We start from the raw sequence: 20,753 nt of genomic DNA on the forward strand, positions 1-20,753 counted from the left end.
CCCTTTGGGGGAAGAAATTGTTCCTAATATCCAATTTAAACTTCCCCTGGTGCATCTTGAGGCTGTTTCCTCTTGTGCTATCACTTGGAACTTCAGAGGTGACACCAACTTCCCCAACTTCCAACCTACTCCCAGGGGGAAGGAGCCCTACCAGGCACAAAGTAGGGAGCCTGAATGGGACAAATCCCCAGGATTTGGTGTCAGAATAAGGCTCCAAGGGCTTGGAGCAGGCATTCCTGAGAGGGTTTGTTGCCAGCAGCAGGAGATAAGGCCAGGTTGGAGCTGTGATGCTCAGGTGCTGTGCAGGTCTCTTTACAAACCTCCCAGGCAGACATCAGAGAAGGGTTTGGGGATTTCTGATGGGCAGGAGGAGGAGCAGATACCATCCATCTCTGTGGAGAGGAGGCTGGAGCTCCCAGCTGAGGTGGGCTCAGGCTTTTACCACCTCGGACATCCTCGTTAGGGCTGCCAAAGCACAGCCGAGAGCACCACCTCCTGGACCCGGCAAAAAAGCACGGCAGAAAGCCGAAGGAAGGCTTCTGCTCCGTGTTTCGGGCTGTCTTGCCTAAATCAGCATCGTGGGAATGGGTGTCCAGCCTGCCAGGTACCTACCAGACAGGATGGAGACATCTAGAAGAAAAAGGTTTTGCTACTCTGAAATCAATAAAAGCAATCATGGGAAAAGATGGATGAGGGGGCACCCAAGAACTTGTAGGGACTTGTGTGCCCCTGTGCTTGTCCATCTTTCCCAGCTACGTGACTGGATATAACTCAGACATGGTCTAGGAATCTTGGGCTCTCCACCAGCATGGCCAATCTCCGGGTAAATTATTTTCTTGCACTGAGCTTCTTCCCCAGACAGGGATCAATCCTGGATTTCTCTACCTCTTCCCTTCTCATTTCCACCAGTGCTAACTGCTCACCCTTTGTTTCATCCAGGTCTGGGAAGAGGTGGGAGAAGACCGAGCTGAGCAGAAACTTCTGGAAAGCCTCAGGTTTGCAGGCTGAGTATTGCCAAGGAAAAACCTGGGGGAGTTTGGGAGGATGGACTCTGCCCTGGGAGAGGTGGACCTGGCCCCAGGGTGTAGGGTGCAGGGAAAAGCTGCAACTGGTGTCAGGGTGTAACCAGCCCAGTATGGAAAGGAGCTGGAGGAGAGGCAGGAGGGACAACATCCCACCACACCACAACTGGACCTTCCCTGGAGCTCAGCCAGCACTTCATAGACCCTGATGGTGCTGAGAGAGGAGAACAGAGACCTGGGCATAGGGATCCCTCCTGCAGCTTTTGACAGTCACTGATTTACAGACTTACAAAGCCAGGGACTTCTCCTGGCTCAGCCTTCCCAGCAGCCACCAGCCCTGGGTTGTGTCTGGCTGGCAAAGTAGAAGGTGCATCTTATCATCAAGAAGAAATCTGAATAAATCTAAGATTTTTCTCACCGGGATCCTGGTCATGGTTGAGTGAAGGGATGGAGGACATGTCTCTGCTCATTGGAAACATCCTTGCTTCATCTGGTAGGATTTGGAGGAGAGTAGCATGGATTTGGTGTGGAAAGATTGAGACCTACAGTGAATATTTGCCTGGCACCAGTCTGGCATGGAGATCAGTCCTCTGGCTTTAAATGTTCTCTGAAAAGAAGCACTTCCACATAACCACAAATAATAGCAGTTTCCCTCCTCCCTGCCTGGTCACTGGGAGCAGTAAGTCTGGGTGATGCCATGGGGGATGAGGGCTGTCCCTGCAGCATCCTTTTGTCCTTGGGAAAGGCTGCAAAGCTCTGCCCAAAAGCCACTGCAGGGAAGGGATTCTGACCACCCCGATCCTGCAGTGAGGGATGGCTCAACCTCTGGGTCAGAAGTGTCCCTTGTTCACTGGAAACCACTGAGCCCAGAACAAAGAAAGTTTCACCTGTGGTTCCTGGAGCTGAGCCTTGTGCCACCTTTTTGCTTGGAAAAAAAGGATCCTAGAGCCCTAACCCCAAGTTGGGCTGAAACACATCCCATGAGCAGCACTTTTCAAAGCTCCAGAAACAAACAAACAAACAAAAAAACCACAAAAAACCCCGCAAAAACAAAACCCAACAAAAAAACCAAACCAAAAACCAAAACCAACCACAAAAAACCCCAAACAAGCAGCATTTAGGGACTTTTCTCTGCCCCTGAACCTGGTTATTTCTCCTACAAGCACCAGCAGACTTGATCTTGTCACTCAGGAAAGATGCTGCCACGTGTCAAAAGGGGGAAAAACCCCCAAGAAAATCCATACGTGGGGAAGAGTGAAACTGCTGACAGAGCTGGGTCTGTGATCTGCCAAAGCCCCTTCGATTTTGGTGTGGTCAGAGCAGCAAAGGGAGGCAGGCTCGTTTTGCCAGTGCCTATGTATAGATCCCTGGGCTCATAGTTTCTGACTACACAGAGCATTCAAGGCATGGCAAACTGGAATATCCACCTGGCCTGGGGGCTGGCAGCCAGCCATCTGAAGCTGGGGAGATGCTTGGTTGCCCCAAATCTGCTCTTGCTGGCCCACATCTCTTTTATATCATCTTGAGATCTCAGGGGGTGTGAGTATCTCTGGCATCTTCCAGCAGCTTCAAGGAGGGGCAAGTGGATGGGGAGACTTTTTCCAAGGGTGAATGTGCAACCTCAGCCCTGGGACAGTCTGTCTGGAGAGGTTTCAGCCTCAGTTTCTGACTGTGCCAAGTCTTGAGAGGTCCCCCCTGGAGCAGAAGCCTCCCCCTATGGGTGTTCTCTGCAGAAGGCAGAGGCATTTTGGCAGCTTCTCCTTCCCTTCTCCTGCCAGAAACCAGCCCAGTGTTGTAAGCACTTCACCCACAAGCCACTGATACATCTGCCCTGCCACAGCACCTGAAACCACCCTCCTGACCACAGAGGAGCTCCAGAGCCCATCTCCTTGGGTTTTGGGTCCATTCCCTCTTCTGCCTGCCCCTTAGACCCTGCAGAGCCCTGGGTATTCCTCAGGCTGGAGGAGCACAAGGCTGGGAACACTGGTGTGGAGCATCCCTCTGTCCCCTGCCACAGCCAGGTTTCTCCTGCAGCTTTGCCAGCTCAACACCCCAGACTCTCCAGGGCATACAAACTCCTTGAAGGTGCAAACCCAGATCCCATGGGTGCATGGTCACAGCCAGAGCCAGGGAAGGGGTGCAGGCAGGTTCTTGGGGGTCACCCTCCCTGCTCTGGGAATCTCCTCTGGACCCAGGAGTGGCACCCAGGTCCCTGTGGAGCCACCCAGAGTGGCTGAGCAGGGGCTGGCATCCTGGTGGCCACTGGCCAGGATAAGGGGTGGGAGGGGTCCCTGGAAAGAGTCAAGATTGTGGCAGGAGCCACCCACCCTGCCAGCAGTTTTTACAAGGATGTGCAGGGAAGGTGCTTCTCAGCTTCTTTCCTGGGGTTTGACTGGGGGATGGGCAGCACCCTGGGGCACGGGTAAGGCCCCAGGGAACACCCTATATGTGGGTTTCCAGGCTGCACATGGCCAAATGGTGATCCAGGGGCCACCTTCAGCTGATGAGATGGCCAAACATGGGGCTGGTGCTTGCCCTGAGCCTGCAGTGCTCCTGGCACTGTGGGATCACTGTTCCCAGAGGTGCTGGGAACCCTCTGGGGAAGGTGTGAGGGATCAGTGGTTCTCAGGCCCTCTTGTGTGTGTTTATCAGGCTGTACATAGCTGCTGCAGGGGCTGGTGAACATCTCACCACATAGGACTGGGAATGCAGTTGATGATGAATGGTGATGGAGTTGGGGGGATGAGGAGGGAGAGGGCTGCAGGTACAAAGATGAGGTCAGGAGGAGGGATGGAGTGAGATGTGTTTGGTGGGAGCCCAGCCCTGCTGCAGGATGCTGCAGCAACAGGGGGGTGGGGACTTGGGTGTCCTCTTTGGTGCCTCTTTCATTGGGGTTTGACCCAACTACAAACAAACCCAACTACAGCTTCTCATTGCATGAGGGAAAGCAGACAGGACCCTGCCTCCTGTCCCTGCCCTCTGATGCTGGACTCACCCACTCCTTGGCCAAGCAGCTGAACATCAGCAGCCCTGTAAAACCCAAACGAGTTCCTCTGCATTCACTCTCTGGGCTCTGCCCCTGTCTCTGCTCCAGCTTTTATGTAGAGGCATCCCCAGCCTCTCCCCAGCAAGTGCTTGGGGCTGGGGTGTAGTCAGCCCTGCTCCTGGGGACAATGGTGGAGTGCATGGAGGGGACCCTTCCTTGATGCCCTGCAGGAGGTAAGGGGCTGTGCAGCAAGGGAGGAGCAAGGGTCTTCTTCTGCCATGTTTTTTGGGAGCATCAAGTCCCTGATGCCCCCCCTGAACCATAGCAGGAACCCAGGTGTTTCTTCTCTTGCCTGAGGAGGGGATGGCTGGTGGCCTTTTTGTGGTTGGTGGGTGCAGGGAGTGGTCTCGTGCAAGGGGGTGCAGCCATAGAGGGGATGGCAAAACCTTCAGAAACAGCTGTGAGGACACCCATGAGTGAAATCATCTGTGAGAAGAGGGGTGCAGATGGGTTGGGGGCCTGAAGATGCTGCAAGGTCTGGAAAACTTGCTGGCTCAAGCTCCCAAACCAATCTAAGAGAAAGGAGCTGAGCTGAGCATCCCTTATCCCGTCTCCCCCCCCTCCCTTCTTTCTCCCCTTTCCCACCTTGGCAGATGCACGGTGTGTGTGGGGGGGGCTCCAGACCCAGCAGGGATCCGGCAGCTCCTTGTTCCTCTTGTCCCCCAGGCCAGGGCAGAGGCTGAAAGGTGGGCAGGGGTGCTGGTTGGGCTGGTCATCTCTGCTCCCTCTCCCTCCCTGTGTGATCCTCTGCTCCTGCCTGTGCCTCTGACCCCTTACTCTGTGTCCCCTTTGGTGGGGACATCTCCCTTGCCTTGGCAGGTTTCTTTGTGGGATGGAAGCTCCCAAGCTCCCCCCTCCCAGGTATCTGGAGCTGGCAGCAGAGCACTGAGGCACTCATGACACAAGCAGGACCTGTTCCCAGCAGGGAGACACAGTTCCACCAAGGGGCTGATGCCTTTTTCTCTGTGATTTTTGGCAGCCAGTGGCTCTGGAGCTGAAGTTCTCCCATCACCTCTCTCTTGCCCCAAGGGCCGTGCTGAGAGGTTTGGTGCTGCTGAATGTGCTCACCTATGCCTGGCAGCACCCACCTCCTTGTTAGGGGCAAGAGGGAGGAGGAGAGCAGGTTGGGTCCTGCTAAAACTTCCCACTGAGTCCCTCCTGAACCCACCTGTGCCTCTTCCCTGCAGCTGTGGAGCCTACAGAGCAGAGATGTCTGAGACCTCATCTAACAAGGAGGGTGCCCCGGCTGAGTGTCCCGTGTGCTATGAGAAGTTTCCCCCCCTGGAGGCCACGCACCGCAGGCTCAGCTGTGGACACACTTTCTGCCACGACTGCCTGGTGAAATGTTTGCTCTCCACCAAGCTCCACGGCCAAGTCCAGAACAGCATCATCTGCCCCGTCTGTCGCTACGTGACTTTCCTCAGCAAGAAGAAGGCTTTGTGGCCACCCATGGCAAGCACCGACCCCCGGACTCTAGAGATGCCACTGTCACCTTTCTCCTTGTCCCAGCTGACCAAAACGGAGGCCAGCAACACCTTGGTGGTGCCCAGTCATTTTGTGATGCCCATCCAGAGCTCGGAGCGATGCTGCAGCACGGGGAGCAGCCCCGTGGGCTGGCAGGGAGAGCTGGTGAGAGAAGCCCACATCTTTGTCATCAGTGACCATGGGATGCCACTGGTGGACACGGACTGCGGGTCCCTGGGGAGGAGAAGCAGGTCGGAAACATGGAGCTCTGTGTCCTTGTCATCCAGCATGGCCCTAGGGGTGAAATGCTGCCAGTCACCCATCGCCCTGGCTGTCTTCCTCATCCTGACCCTGGCCATGCTGGCAGCCGTGCTCCCGTGGCTGCTGCTGGTGAAGAGGGACTTGTAGCAGGGAAAGGATAAGCACAGGGGTCTTGCTGATGCTGGGACAGAGCAAGGGCTGGAACCTCTCTTGAAAGACCCCTGGAGAAAGCCCACAAGCAGCTGGAGGTGAAGTTCTCTCCTCTGGCCAGGGATTGGATGGATTTCAGACCTTTCTGCAGATCTCTGGGAACTGACAGTGCCACTGCTGGCATTTTTATTTGTTTTTTGTCTCTTTTGGTTAAAATATGGCAGGGCAAGGCCTGCTAGTTTGTATCTCTGGTATCTGAGTGGACAGGGGGGTTGCTGCTCCCATACCCTGTGACAGCACATGCAGAGGACTGTGCTCATCCCTCCCTCCATCCCATCTCCTGAGTGGGGAAGGCTGTGGCCTAGGGACAGCCACGGGTTCTGTGCATGGTAGGATCAAGGCTGCCACGTTGTGGGGCTTCTGGAGGTGCCCAGGTTCCCCAGGTCAGCGGGGTATGTCATGCAGCCACCCTAGAGAGACCCTCCTGGCTTCCCACCCCAAAGAGGTGAAGATAAATCAGAGCCTCTAGAACCAAGGACAGGGAGACCTGGGGATGAGGAGAGTGGTCCTGGTTCCTGGGAGCTCCCACTGCCCACCACCACCCACCACTCCTCTCCCTGCTGAGCACTGGGGTGGGAAGGGATGGCAGCTCCTGCCCCAGGCAGTCCCAGCCATGGCTTCTCTCACCTCTTGCTCTGAGCTCACCTCTTTCTCTGAGTTGTGGCCATCCCCTGGTGTCACCGGTGTCCCTCCTGCCCTGGGGATGCAGGGACAGGCTGTGGGGCAGGAGCTAAACCCGGGGTCTGGACTGGGTAAAGGGGAAGATCTGGGATTCCACCCTCCTGTGCCTTGGGTGTCCCTGTTTCCTTGTCCCAGTATCCAGGTCCTGAGGTTTAAAACCCAGCAGGTGGCTCATTTTCACCAGTCCCAAACAGCTGAGACACACCTGGCTTTGTCTCATTCTGTACCAGTCCCACCAAGGCAGCCTCAGTCCCTCATCCCTTGCCTTGGGAACATCTGAAATCCACAGGTGAGATTTGGGACCCTCTGTGTCTGCTTTTGGGCCCCCCCCCCCCCTGAAAGGAGGGGGAGATGGGGACTTCAGGTCACCCCTATGCCAGAGCTGCTCACTGGTGCTGGGTGCCCCATCACATTTCTCCCCATCTGTATCCCCAGAGGAACATCTGCACTGCCATGGCCACCTTTGTCCTGCTGACCCAGTCCCTGGCCCCTTGGGTGCTCCTCTCAGCCCCATCATCCAGGAATGTGTCCTGAGGGCCACGGTGCTGTCACCAGCACCACAAAATATCTGGGAGCAGCATCAGGATGTCCCTCACCATCACCCACAGAGGTGACAGAGGGGTGCAAGGCTGGCACACCATTCCCACACCTGCAGAGAGGGGCAGGACAAACACAGCCAGCAGTGCCACCAAGGAACCTTTGTCCTCAGCCAGAACATTTCAGGGGAACAAATAAGAACCACCAGGGGCTGGAAAAGGGGTCAGCAGTCTGGGGCAGAGGAGCTGATGGCATCCCAAGCTGTTGATGGAAGATCTGGGTTACAACCAGGACACCAGGCCCTGGCAGGGCTGCCAACTGCCCAGCTTCTCCTTGTGATGCTGTGACTGCAATCCCCCACCCCGTGCCTCAGTTTCCCTACCACACCCTGACCCCTGTAGTGTAACAAGGCAACCAGGTGCCACTAATTGCCAGGGAGAGAGCATGAGCTTGTGTCAAGCCCACCTGTGCCTAATTAGGGTGGGCCCCCACTGCACATGAGCAGGACCAGGGGGCCAATAAAAGGTGAGTCCTGAGCATGCTTTGCAGAGGGGTCAGTTGCTCTTGGAGCACTGTATTACCTTCATTGGGCTACTAGTGCTCATTGCCCTCAGGGTGAGGCTCTGAGGAGTCTCAAACCCGGGGCCTCAGCATTGCAGTACTGTGTCTTAGCCAGCTGCACCACCAGAGCCTCACCCTGAGGCCTTTTATTGGCCCCCTGGTCCTGCTCATGTGCAGTGGGGGCCCACCCTAATTAGGCACAGGTGGGCTTGACACAAGCTCATGCTCACTCCCTGGCAATTAGTGGCACCTGGTTGCCTTGTTACACTACAGACGCCTTTATGAAGTCACCAGGAGATGGCCTGGGGATAAGTTCCTGAGCCACCACCCAGGAATGGGAACCCCGTTCCATGGGGAATGATTCCCTGATAATGACACTCCCACGTCTCCTGATTGATTAATAACCCTCATTATTAGTCTGGGTGCTGGGGGAATCAGAGCAGGGACAGGAGCTCCTCAGGGATAGGGCTGGAGGAACCCACTTTTGGCTGCTGTTGCTTAAGTCCTGGAGATGTTTGGTCAGGAAAACAGTCAAGCAGCAGCACAGGGGTGAGATGGGACATTAGGTGCTGGGCTGGGGTCACAAGCACCAGCAGAGGGGACCGGGGTGTCATAGAGTGGTTTGGGTGGGAAGGGACCTCTCAAGGTCACCCGGTCCAAGCCCTGCAGTCTCAGGGACACCCTCACCCAGATCAGGGTGCTCAGAGCATCCTCAACCTCACCTTGAACATCTCCAGGGGTGAGGCCTCAACCCCCTCCCTGGGCACCCTGTGCCATTGTCCCACCACCTTCATGGTACCCTCATCAGCCAGTGCCACGGATGTGGAGCTCTGGGGTGGGAGTCCAGGGGCATCCCCCCCCTTTAGAGGTGAGCAGGGAGCTTGCCACAGGGTGGCAGTGCTTGGCCAGGGATGGCTGTCAGCATGGGCAGGGTGGCACCCAGGTCACGCCCTGCCTTTGGTGGGTGAGGGTCAGGCAGCAAAAGTTTGGAGATGCGTGGGGAAATGATGTGCTGAGCACCGCGGGGGTGGCTCTGTCCCCTGTCTGAGGGCACCCACAGGACCAGCTGATGGCCCAGCATCCCCACGCCCTCACCAGAGCCACTCTGGGCAGCAGGACTTGGGTGCTCCCAGAGCCCAGGGGTGCCTGTTGGTGTAGGCTGGGGTCTGCTTGTCCCTGGGAGAGGAGCTCCCAGCCCTGAAAGGACCCATGGAAAGCTCCCATCATCCTGTTTCCTTGGGATTAAATCTGATGGCCAGAACCAGTCCTTCCCAAGCCTTCTCCTGCTGATGGTGTCTGGGGCAGAGGTTTGGATCTCCAGCAGACCAGATGCTGTACATCTTGTCCTCCCATGTATCCCTTAGAGGACACTGGGGCCATTTCCAGCTCAGTCCTGAGTCACTCAGTGCTTTGCTTTGTTGAGGTGGCCTAAATGTCCCCAGGATAACTCACACCTGCCCCTCTGAGACATGTCTGGGTTGCTGCCCCTTCCACACTGACCCAGCCCTTCCCATGGCTGGACAGGGCTGGGATCTTCCATCCTCAGCCCCGTGGGAGGTCCTGGAGATGCTACAGCCATGTCCCTCTACCCTCAGGTGTGAGCTCAGTGGCCAGGATCTTCTCAAGTGCCCCTGCAGGCCACCCAGGGCTGGCAGAACCCATTGGGATAATTATTTCCTAATGTGCAGGTGGGGAGGAAGGCACTGGCTCTTTCCTACCTGAGGAAGGGCAGCAGACACGGACACAAAATTAAGGGTCAGCTGGCGACACTGGAGAGCTAAAGGGCCAGAGCCACATCTTCCAAACACCAGTGGCAGAGGGGACAGGGACTTTGTAGGAGCCAGTGCTGAGGTCACAGCTGCAGGGAGCCCCAGTGATGTTTTGGGACTGCTCCAAGATAATAAAGAAATAAAGCTCAGCTGGGGCTGGGGGGCTGGGGGGGGGAGCATGGCCCTGAGAGCACATGTGTCCCCATGTGTCCTTATTCCCAGCAGCAGCTGGCTGGGCACAGGGGGTGTGTGACACAGGGTTGTGTGTGACATAGGGAGGTGTGTGGCACAGGGGTTGTGTGACACAGGGGTGTGTGTGATACAGGGGGGTGTGTGGCACAGGGGGATGTGTAGCCCATGTTTCCATGCCCGTGGATGATATTTCAAGCAGCTGCCAATCACAGAACCACAGAGTGTCAGGGGTTGGAAGGGACCTCTGGAGCTCATCCGGTCCGACCAACCCTACCACAGCAGGATCCCCCAGGAACACATCCAGGGGGGTTTGGAAAGGCTGCAGAGAAGGAGACTCCGCAACCTCTCTGTGCAGGCTGGGCTCCATCCAATGCTCAGGTGTGCCTTGGTGAGCAGTGCCCCAAGAGCAGCTTGAGCTGAAGAGGTCCAGAGGGTACCCTTCCCTTCCTTTGCCTAAGAGATGACCACCTTCCATCCCTCCATCAGCCTCCAGGGTGGGCAGGACCCCAGGAGATCCCAGCATGTGCCATTTCCCTGCTTGGAGAGCACACATTGCCCTTCCCACACTAACAGCTCTTTGTACCATGGCAGCAGGGCCAGGAACCCTGGGTAATGGCTGCATAATGCATCATTAGCAGCAAAAGGTGGCATTTTTATGGCAGGGAGATGGGAGAAGTGGGAATTGCACAGGGCCCAGGAGTGCTTACTGGCCAGCCACATCAGCAGCTCCATTAGGAACCAAACTCTGAAAGACCCAGCTCCATCAGCTGAGATTTCACCATGAATAATTGAGAAGACTCCTCCAAGCTTCCTCCCCTGCCCCAGCCTGGGCTTCTGGAAAACCACCACCAGTCTGAGATGGAGCTGGTTTGTCCAACGTGGGGCATGGACAAGAGGTGACACCAGCTGGGCGTCCCCAGGCCAGGCTGTCTCCAGGCAAGATCCTTTTGGCTCCATCTCCAGCACCTGGCAGAGGCCTTTTCACACTGCTGGTAGCATCTGGGGCATGGCTATGGGCTGGATTCTTCTTCTTGGGCTTTGCAGAGGAGACAGAAGGGGTTTTCTAAGCCTATGATGGGGCTGAAGTGCTGGGACACATTCTGTTCATCTGTCCAAGGAGGTTTTACACTTCCCTGTGTCATTCTGAGATCTTTTTTGTCAACTCAGCAACCTACCATGGAAAAAAAAAAACAAACCAAACAACTCTGGAATACCACCAGAGGTCTGCACTTTCTGTCCAGCAACTGGCTGGCAACAACCTGCAAATGTATTTCTAGAAAGAGCTTCTTTCCCCGTTTGACAACAGCAAATCAAGCTGGGAACACAACTTTCCCAGTCTCCTATGGGACTTGCCTGCTGCCTGGTGGTCCCCGTGTTCACTCTCCTGATGCTCCTGGGTGCTGGTGGGATGGGGAGGTTGGGATGGGATGTGCCCAGGGGTGCTGCAGGGTGGGTGCTGGGCACCCAGCTCCCTGGCACACACGCAGAGGGCTCCTTGGGTATCCTCTCAGCAGAGCTGAAGCTGAGCAGAGTTTGGCCCAACTACAGGCACCTGAGTGGGGGAAAGTCCATGGGAAGCTGCATGCTGAGGAATATTTGGGTGTGGAGCCTCCCAGGAAACCCTGGTGAGATGCCCTGGGAGGCTGAGCTGCCAACACTGATCCAACCCAGGCTTGCAGGTGGCTGCTGTGCTGTCAGGGATCTCCAGGGCCACACATCCTTGGGAAGAGCAGATGTTTGTGTCTGCAGGAGCCAGATCTGGGCCCCCGCCCTATGGACGGGTTTGATCCCAAGGTTTTTATTCCCTGGAATCTGTTGTAGGGCGGGAGGGTGGAGAGCAGCCACGAAGCACGGCTGAGCAGCTGTCCTGGAGGACATGGATCAGCTCAGGGAAAGCACCAACCAGGAAGCCCTGGGGCTTCACCACCCTCCCTGGGGGCTTTGGTAGCTGCTTCCCTCCCTGCCAGCTGTGGGATGCACAGGGATGCACAGGGAAGTGTGGGGCTGCACATGGATACACAGGAGAAAATGCACAGGGATTTACAAGGATACAGAGGGATGCAAAGGGAAAGACAGGGAAGTGTGGGAGGCTGCACATGGATACATAGGGAAGCAGAGAGGCACAGGGATGCACAGGGATATCCAGAGAAGCGCAGGGATGCATGGGGATTCACAGGGAAGAACAGGGATTCATGGGAATGCAAAGGAAAGCACGGAAATGCTCAGGAATATCCAGGCATGCAGAGGCTGCTGCTGTCCTGCTCAGGAGCTGCTCTTCAACTTCGCATCCAGCAGCTGCAGTGAGGCTCCTGGGCAAATGCCTTTGGCTGGAGGTGACACCAGGGCTTGCTCTCACCACTCTTGCTAATGACTGCAGGGCTCTTAATTACCTAGGAGCAGCAATTAGCTCCTGGCTGGCACCCCTGCTGCATTCGGAACCCTGCCAGGGATGTTCCTTGCAGAGCAGTGGGGCTGGGCTGGGGAATGGAAGGGGTGGCAGAAGCCCAGGGGACTTCCTCTGCCTCCCCTTCTCTGTCACCCTGGGGTCCTGTTGAGCAGACCCCTTCGGCCACCCAGCCAGAGGTGGGGGACACGCAGGGATGCTCCTGCTGGGGGAGAGCCTGGAGCTTCCATACATATTAATATATCTTGATATATAAATATTTTGTTTGGGGGCTGTTAACAGACGGACAGAGGTCATTTCCAACTGTGACAGTTCTGGGATTGTTGCTGCAGCATTCCCTACATGGGGGTGGGCTTTGCTCCGGGTCGAACGGGAATTGCTTCCCTGGAGGAGCAGGAGGATGGGGCAGGTCCAGGGCTCAGGAGGAGCCCGGGGATGGGACAGGCATCAAGATCTGTGTCCGCAGGAGCCGCACGCCCTGGGCAGGAGGGATCTCGGCAGCTAAACTGCAGTAGCACTGGGTGGGGACAGCAAAAGGAGCCCGCAAGTAGCACGGCAGTGCCTGGCCCTGGTGAGTGCGAGGAAATGGTCTGAGGGTGATGACAGAGCTGGCCCAGTATGAAAAGGGTGGAGGAGCTGCTCAGTTTGCTCCATCCGACCCAATCCACCAGGCCCAGGCACCTCCACTTGGGCAGCTGCAGCTCTTGGGGCTGGAGAGGTTTAAATCCCTGCTCGGAGCCCACTCTCTCCAGTTCACCACACCTACTGGGACCAGTTGGAAGCAGGGCTGCTATGGCTGCAGCGGGACCAAGTATCCTGCTTCCATGAGCTCTGGGAGAGTGGATGCAGCTGTGCAGGGAGAGGCAGGGATTGCTGTTGGAGGGTTTGTGCAGGGTGGGAGAGCTCCAGGATATGCTAAACCTGCTGCTTTCCTCCCCACAGCACCCAGGGATAAGGTCCAAGTGTGCAGGAGGAGTTTGTGGTCTCCTGTTGAGTCAAAGAGAGTTTGGTCCCTCTTCAAACCCTGCCTCTTGTCTCCCAGCTCTGCCTGGGGGTGAAGGTGGGGCTGGGAGCAGTGAGGCCAGTTCGCAATAACCACAGAGCCTTTATATGATAAAATTCCTGGCTGAAAATTCCTGCTGGCTCTCTGGCTTCACTCTGGCAGGCTGCCCTGGAGAAGGTTGGCTCCTGCCCAGGGCAGAGGACAGTCACCTGCAGAAATAGTGCAGGGTTGTGACCTCATGACAGCTGCTGTTCTCTGAAAGTCCCTTGCTTCCAGAGCCATGGGAATCTGCAGAAAGGATCCTCTTAATACAATTATATATTTGAAGGAAAAATAATTAATTAATGACCTCGGGAGACCCCACTGCCTGCAAATGATGCAGAGCCAACAGTGAAGGTGTTTGTTGAAGAACTTTTATTACCAAAACCTTGCTGGCAGAGGAGGGGGTCTCTCCACATTGCCAGGGAAGGATTACTAATATTTGCCACTGATGTTCAGACTCTATGATTTATCTCACATATGTTACTATACTTTCCAGCTCTCATTCTCCCTTGTGTAAGAGCTGCTCCTCAGCTGAGTTGTTGTGGAGTTTCCTGATTTCCCCCACTATTTCCACTAAGAAAACAAACAGCTTTGAAAAAAAGAACAGTAGCAACTTTAATGAAAAATACCCAGAAAGGTGACACCAAAAAAGTTTTGACCAAGTTTTCAGTGGTCACTCTTTGCATTTGTTTGCCAGTCCTGACCGTTCGGACTTTTGGGAGCCCATTCAGTGATATGGGAAAATGGCTGCTTTGGGCTGGCAGATTCAAGGTTTGTGGTAAAAGGCAAACCCGTAGGCCGACTGTTGGTGGTGCTGTGGGTAGGATTCCACGTGAGGGTTAGGGCCAGCCTAAGTTTTCAGTGGTCACTCTTTGCATTTGTTCATCTAGTTCCAACCTAACCTGTTCCATAATCCCACTCAACTGAAGCCAACCCTGCCCCTGTCTCCATGGAACCCACTTCTTAATCCCATCCTCAGCATCAGCCTCACTCAGCAGTAATGTCTCTTGGAGCTGCTCCAGGATGAGCTTCCCGTGCTCCTCCTGCTCCATGATCCTAGAGATTATTCCCGTGACCCTCTAGATCATTCTGAATCCCAGAATACCTCAGGTGTGAAGAGACCCCTGAGCATCTCCTTGTCTGAGTGCCCTGCTCAAGGCAGGATGAACCAGATGAGGTTGCTCAAGGGCTTCCCCAGCTTGGCTTCATCCACACAGGGCATGAAAGTGCCTTTTGTCCCACCCCACAGGGGGATTATAAAGGCAGAAAACAGTGTTGGCACAAGTTCTAGACACTGAGGCACCATCACTGCTTGCCAGGAAGACTTTGGATCCCTGATGGCACTGTGACCCTCATCATCTCGTGAACTTCCCACCCACCACATCACCCACCTCTTCAATCCAGACATCCCAAGTCAAGATAGATGAGAAGTTGGACATAGTAGATGAGGATTCGGTTAGGGATCAGTTGAGTAATCTGGATATCCATAAGTCGATGGGTCCAGATGGAATGCATCCAAGGGTGCTGAGGGAGCTGGCGGAGGTCATTGGTAGGCCACTCTCCATCATCTTCAGTAAGTCATGGGTAACAGGAGAGGTGCCTGAGGACTGGAAAATAGCAAATGTCACTCCAGTCTACAAGAAGGGCAAGAAGGAGGACCCAAGTAACTATAGACCGGTCAGCCTCACCTCCATCCCTGGAAAGGTGATGGAACAACTTGTTCTTGTCACTATCTCCAGGCATATCAAGGACATGGGGGTCATCAAGAGCAGTCAGCATGGTTTTATCAAGGGTAAATCATGTTTGACTAACCTCATAGCCTTCTATGAGGAAATTACTAGGTGGATAGATGATGGAAGAGCGGTAGATGTGGTTTATCTTGATTTCAGTAAAGCATTTGACACCGTCTCTCACAGCATCCTTGTAGATTAGTTTATCAAGTATGGGTTTGGTGATCAGATAGTGAGGTGGATCAGGAACTGGTTGAAAGGAAGGAGTCAGAGAGTTGTAGTCAATGGGGCAGAATCTGGTTGGAGGTGTGTGACTAGTGGAGTCCCTCAGGGGTCGGTACTGGGACCGGTGTTGTTCAATATCTTCATCAACGACTTGGATGAGGGTATAGAATGTACCCTCAGCAAGTTTGCTGATGACACTAAGCTGGGAGGAGTGGCTGACACACCAGAGGGCTGTGCTGCCATTCAGAGAGACTTAGACAGGCTGGAGAGTTGGGCAGGGAGAAACATGATGAAATTCAACAAGGGGAAGTGTAGAGTTTTGCATTTGGGGAAGAACAACATGATGGCCCAGTATAGGTTGGGGGCTGACCTGCTGGAGAGCAGTGTAGGTGAAAGAGACCTGGGGGTCCTGGTTGACAAGAGGATGACCATGAGCCAGCAATGTGCCCTTGTGGCCAAGAAGGCCAATGGCATCCTGGGGTGCATTAGAAAGGGTGTGGTTAGTAGGTCAAGAGAGGTTCTCCTCCCCCTCTATTCTGCATTGGTGAGGCCGCACCTGGAGTATTGTGTCCAATTCTGGGCCCCTCAGTTCAAGAAGGACAGGGAAGTGCTTGAAAGAGTCCAGCACAGAGCTACTAAGATGATTAAGGGGGTGGAACATCTCCCTTATGAGGAAAGGCTGAGGGAGCTGGGTCTCTTTAGTTTGGAGAAAAGGAGACTGAGGGGTGGCCTCATCAATGTTTTCAAATATGTAAGGGGTGAGTGTCAAGGAGAAGGAGTTAGGCTCTTCTCAGTGGTGACCAGTGATAGGACAAGGGGTAATGGATGTAAATTGGAGCACAGGAGGTTCAAGTTGAATATCCGGAAAAATTTTTTTACTGTAAGGGTGACAGAGCCCTGGAACAGGCTGCCCAGGGGGGTCGTGGAGTCCCCTTCACTGGAGACATTCAAAACCCGCCTGGACACGTTCCTATGCGAGGTACTCTAGGTGGCCCTGCTCTGGCAGGGGGGGTTGGACTAGATGATCTTTCGAGGTCCCTTCAAACCCCTATGATTCTATGATCCCCTGTCTGTCTACAACAGGACAATGGTAGAGAATGTCAGAGGGCTTGCTAAAGGCCAGGTGCACACTTTCTTTCTGTACCCTTGCCCACTCTGCTTCAGCAATCCCCTCTTTGTCCTTCACCTGCCTGGAACAGGCTCATTCTCATTTCCATGGTTTTTCCTTTTCTCCCAGTCCCAGGGTCTACGAATATCTGTGTGCGCTGAGGGGGAGAGGCTGTGGTGTCTGCAGCAGGAGCAGCAGCAGCGTTGGCATTCTCAACAGCAGCAGTGTCTGTGGGCAGCAGCTGCGAAGAAAGCAAAAGTACAAGACAGAAAATTACCTTTATCCTGCCCCAAACCAGGACACACCTGGTTTGGTTTTTAGCCCTACCTTACACTAAGCAGAGGTCTGCAGAAATAAAATTATATATATATCCTCTTAACTTCAGAATGACAGTGTGGTATGGTGTGACATAAAGAGATATACCATAGATACAGGAAACGCAAACTAGCAAATAGACTGGAAAACCTGTTGATGAGGTCCTTTGTTCCAGCTGCTGACCACCAAGGGATGGATGCTCTCTGCTTGGCTTTGGGACCCGCTGGGAACAGGCCTCCCCTAGAGATTTCTCTGCAAGGACCAAATGGTTCCACCAAAAGCATTCAAGAATGAATTATTTTCTTCATAAGAGACCTTAATGGCAAAGCTGTCTGTGCCTTAGAGCTTACTGCCTGTTTCATGAAGAGCTGCTCTCTCTGGGAATATCCAAATTCCTCTTTCTGTCTGACAAGTAGGAAAGTACTGTCCCCCTCTGCAGGATGTGTCTGTCGTGTGCTGGTCAGGCTGCAGAAGTCATTCTGTGCAGAGGCAGCACAAGTTTTGACTGGATCCCCAAAGGGAGATGGCAAGATGAGTGTTTACTGCTGTGAGTTGTGCCTGAAGGAAAGGGAGCAGATCAGAGGGCTGGGAGTGGAGACGTGTGACAGCTCTAGAGCAGAGCTGCCATGAAGCCTCTTTTAGAATGAGGCTCTGAAACTTGAGTGGCATCAGAAAGCACTAAGAAATACACTGTCCATGTGCTTTCCTTAGGAAAATGAACCCTCTAGCCCACAAGATGGAACTGGAGCTGAGCTCTGGCCCTCAAAACTGAGGCACGCCAGACACGCAGCAGAAGACATGAGCACATTGCTGGTGCCCAAGTGATTTCTGGAGCAGTCTTTCTACTTCCAAGGCCCTTTATGCACTCTTGAAAAGTAAGCTATGTTTTTTGCTTCAGAAATATGAGGGTTTTTCTATTCCATTTCATAAAGCAGGTGTGCAGAACATGAAAAAGGGTAAAGAGGAGCACATTTGGTAGCAGCAAGAAATAAGGGTGAGAGACTGATGAAAATTTAAAAACCAAAATCCAAATCAATTTATTTGCAAAAATTACAAAAAAGGAGAGGGTGAGGATGGCAGGGGAGGGAAGAACAGGAAAGGGAAGGGAAGAGAGGGGAAAGGGGAGGGGAAAGGGGAGGGGAAAGAGAAAGGTGGAAAGGGGGAATGGAAGGGGGGGAATGGGAGAAGGGGGGATGGGAGGAGGGGGAATGGGAGGAGGGGGAATGGGAGGAGGGGAATGGGAGGGGGGGAATGGGAGGGGGGGAATGGGAGGGGGGGAATGGGAGGGAAAGAAGAAAGGAAGGGAAAAGGGGAAGGAGAAAGTGGATGGGGAAAGCGGATAGAGAGGGGATGGAAAAAAAAAGGTGGAAAGGAAAAGGGGGGAAGGGGAGGACAAAGAGGGGAAGGGAGGGGAAAGGGAGGGGAAATGGAGGGGAAATGGAGGGGGAATGGAGGGGGAATGGAGGGGGAATGGAGGGGAAAGGGAGGGGAAAGGAGGGGAAAGGGAGGGGAAAGGGAGGGGAAAGGGGGGGGGAAAGGGGGAGGAGAGGGGGGGAAGGGGGAGAAAGGGGGGAGAAAGGAGGGGGAAGAGAGGGACAAGGGGGGAAAGGGGGGAGAAACGGGGGGAGAACGGGGGGAGAACGGGGGGAGAAAGGAGGGGAAAGGGAGGGGAAAGGGGGGGGGAAAGGGAGGGGAAAGGGGGGGAAAGAGGGACAAGGGGGAAGGGGGGAGAAGGGGGGAGAGGGGAGGAAAGGGGAAAGGGGACAGGACTACAAGGAGAGGAGTAGAGAGAGGGGGAAGGGGGGGAAAGGGGAGGAGGGAGGGAGGGGAGGGGCAAGGGGAAGAGGGGACAGGGGACAGGACTAACAGGAGAGGAGAGGAGAGGAGAGGAGAGGGGGAGAGGAGAGGAGAGGAGAGGAGAGGAGGAGGAGAGAGAGGGAGGAGAGGAGGGTAGGGAGGAGAGGGAGAGGAGAGGGGGGGAGGAAGGGAAGAAAGGGGAGAGGGAGGGGAAGGGGAGAAAGGGAGAAGGGAGGAGGGGTAAAGGAGTGGGGAGGGAAAAGGGTAAAAGGAGAGGGAAAGAAAGGGAGGGAGGGAAGGGGAAAGGGGAGAGGAGGGAAAAGGAACGGGAGAGGGAGCGGAACTACGCATCAAAAAACCACCAGGGAAGGACAACAGGGCTGTCATCCATCCAACAGACTCAGAACATTTATTCAGACTGACAGAAACATATTTTCATGTCTTCTGATCCATCACAAGATATGGAATAAGTTCCCAAAGATGTAGTTTAAAGTTCATCAGTGTCTGGGGAGAAAAGAGACAAGATTCCTGGTGTTACTTTTACAGGAGAGAGGGGCAAAGAGGTCACTGTCAGAACATTACGGCTAGGAAGCCAGAGCTGAACACTCTCTGTGATTAAAAGCAGACAGCAACAGAAGGAAATTGTCTCAGGGGCTTCCTGCTTTGAAACAGCACCAGTCACTGCAAAGTTGTAATCATTACAAAATAGGTGCAATTCCTCCTGGGACACCTGGCCTCACATCACAGAACATGTTCGATGCCATGGATGACAAACATTCAACTCCCCTGACGACTGCCTGAACACTACTGAGTGATCTTTCCCTAAAGAAAGGATAATTTGTGTCACTGATTAGCCTCTTCTTGCCTATTCAAAAAAGACTGCAACAGAGGAGCTAAAACATAAGCAATGAGTAAGGGACAGCAAAGACCAAGAACTGACAGCAGAGGGTGTCTGTTATGGGTCAGTGCTGAAGGCAATCAATGGACAGGGGAGGAGAAGTGATGGCTGAAGTCTGTGAAACTCTGTGTAGGGCTCCTTTTATGTTTGTGATTGAGGATTAACTCTAGTGAAAGGTGACTTCAGATTAAGCCAACTGTATCTGTGTGGAGGAAATAGGTCAGATTCCTTTCTGCTTGGTTTGGGTTTTTTTTTCAGGCAGCTGCTTAAAGCTCTACAAAGCATTTTGTAAGCAGAAAGATTCCACGTTCAAGTAAGTGTAAAGCTAGCAGGAAAAAAACCCTCTGCTTAGCCCAGGAACTAAACACCTTTCAAGACGTTGTTTTCAAGAGTTAGGAACAGTCATCTTTTTACTTACTCTAACATGACACATTACCATGTCCAGGTTCTTCAGAGACAAATTCATCCAGTTCCTGCTTGTACTAGAATTACACAGAAAATGCACCATTAACATTGCGCAATATTAAACTTCTAAAATATTTTTCAAACCCATACAAAAACAGGCAGTAACTCCAAGGGCCAAAGAAGTGAGGCCAAAAACCAGCAGAGTGGAGGGAAGGGCCCTCTCTCCAGGATTAAAGGAGAGCAGTGACCAAATTCACAGCTCCTCCAGGAGAACCCCTCTACAAACCCAAATGCCTCCTACACATAGTGGATCTCCCACACTGAGGTATAAAGTGAGGCCCCTTCAGAGTCATACATACTAGATAAGAAAATTTAACTTTAAGCTTAGCTGCAAACATCCTATGGCATCATCTTCTTTCTCGCAGTTTCTATTGTCAAAGAAAGCAGTTACACAGTTCAGTATTTTCTTTGGTCTCTGAGCAGTACAGCCCTCAAAAACAAAACTCATCACCCCTACCACACGTAGCTGTGTACTGCTTGGATGAAGAGGAGTTGTTTTGGTGTATTACACCATGAGGTCTGGAAATACAAATGAGTTGTAACTTTAGACTAAAAAGCACAACCTTGCTTACAGATGCTCTTCAGCAGTAGCTGAGGACAGGATTTCAAAATGTTTACCTTGGCTGCATTCACAGGAGCAAATCTCTGTTCCCAATGATTCTGCTCCTATGGGTGAACTTAGGAAGCTTCCTACTTGTCATGGTTTAACACTGGCCCGGCAATTAAACCGAATAACAGACGCTCTCTATTAATGTATCTCTCCTCCTTGATAAAGAAAGGAGAGAGAATAAGGGAGAGAGACTTATGGGTTGGAAACTGAACTACACAACTTTAATGAAACAGTAATAATAAATAGGAAAAATTACTAAATATATACAAATATACAGGAAAATGGAAACCACATTCCCCCCCTCTCCCCTAATAACTCTCACGTCACCACCGAGGCTGCAGGGCAGCCCTGGGAAAGAACAGGCTGGACTCCTGGAGTCGACAGCAGTCCGGAACTGGAGGCAGGAACACACA

The 20,753-nt window shown here is 53.5% G+C and overlaps 1 protein-coding gene and 1 long non-coding RNA gene across 2 annotated transcripts; one reads left to right on the plus strand and one right to left on the minus strand.

Moving 5' to 3' along the window:
• Positions 1-5,277: 5,277 nt before the first annotated feature.
• Positions 5,278-5,940, plus strand: RNF222 (ring finger protein 222). The gene has a single exon (XM_030462025.1). It carries the CDS (start codon positions 5,278-5,280, stop codon positions 5,938-5,940), a length of 663 nt encoding a protein of 220 aa, XP_030317885.1.
• Positions 5,941-18,748: 12,808 nt separating this feature from the next.
• Positions 18,749-20,425, minus strand: LOC115599326. Its single transcript, XR_003988320.1, has 3 exons — positions 20,349-20,425; positions 19,702-19,747; positions 18,749-18,871 (listed from the first exon to the last, which is right to left on the minus strand). It is a non-coding gene; the product is annotated as an uncharacterized LOC115599326 (long non-coding RNA).
• Positions 20,426-20,753: the final 328 nt, after the last annotated feature.

The sequence above is a fragment of the Calypte anna genome, chromosome 18, assembly GCF_003957555.1.
Source record: "Calypte anna isolate BGI_N300 chromosome 18, bCalAnn1_v1.p, whole genome shotgun sequence".
NCBI classification, from domain to species: domain Eukaryota; kingdom Metazoa; phylum Chordata; class Aves; order Apodiformes; family Trochilidae; genus Calypte; species Calypte anna.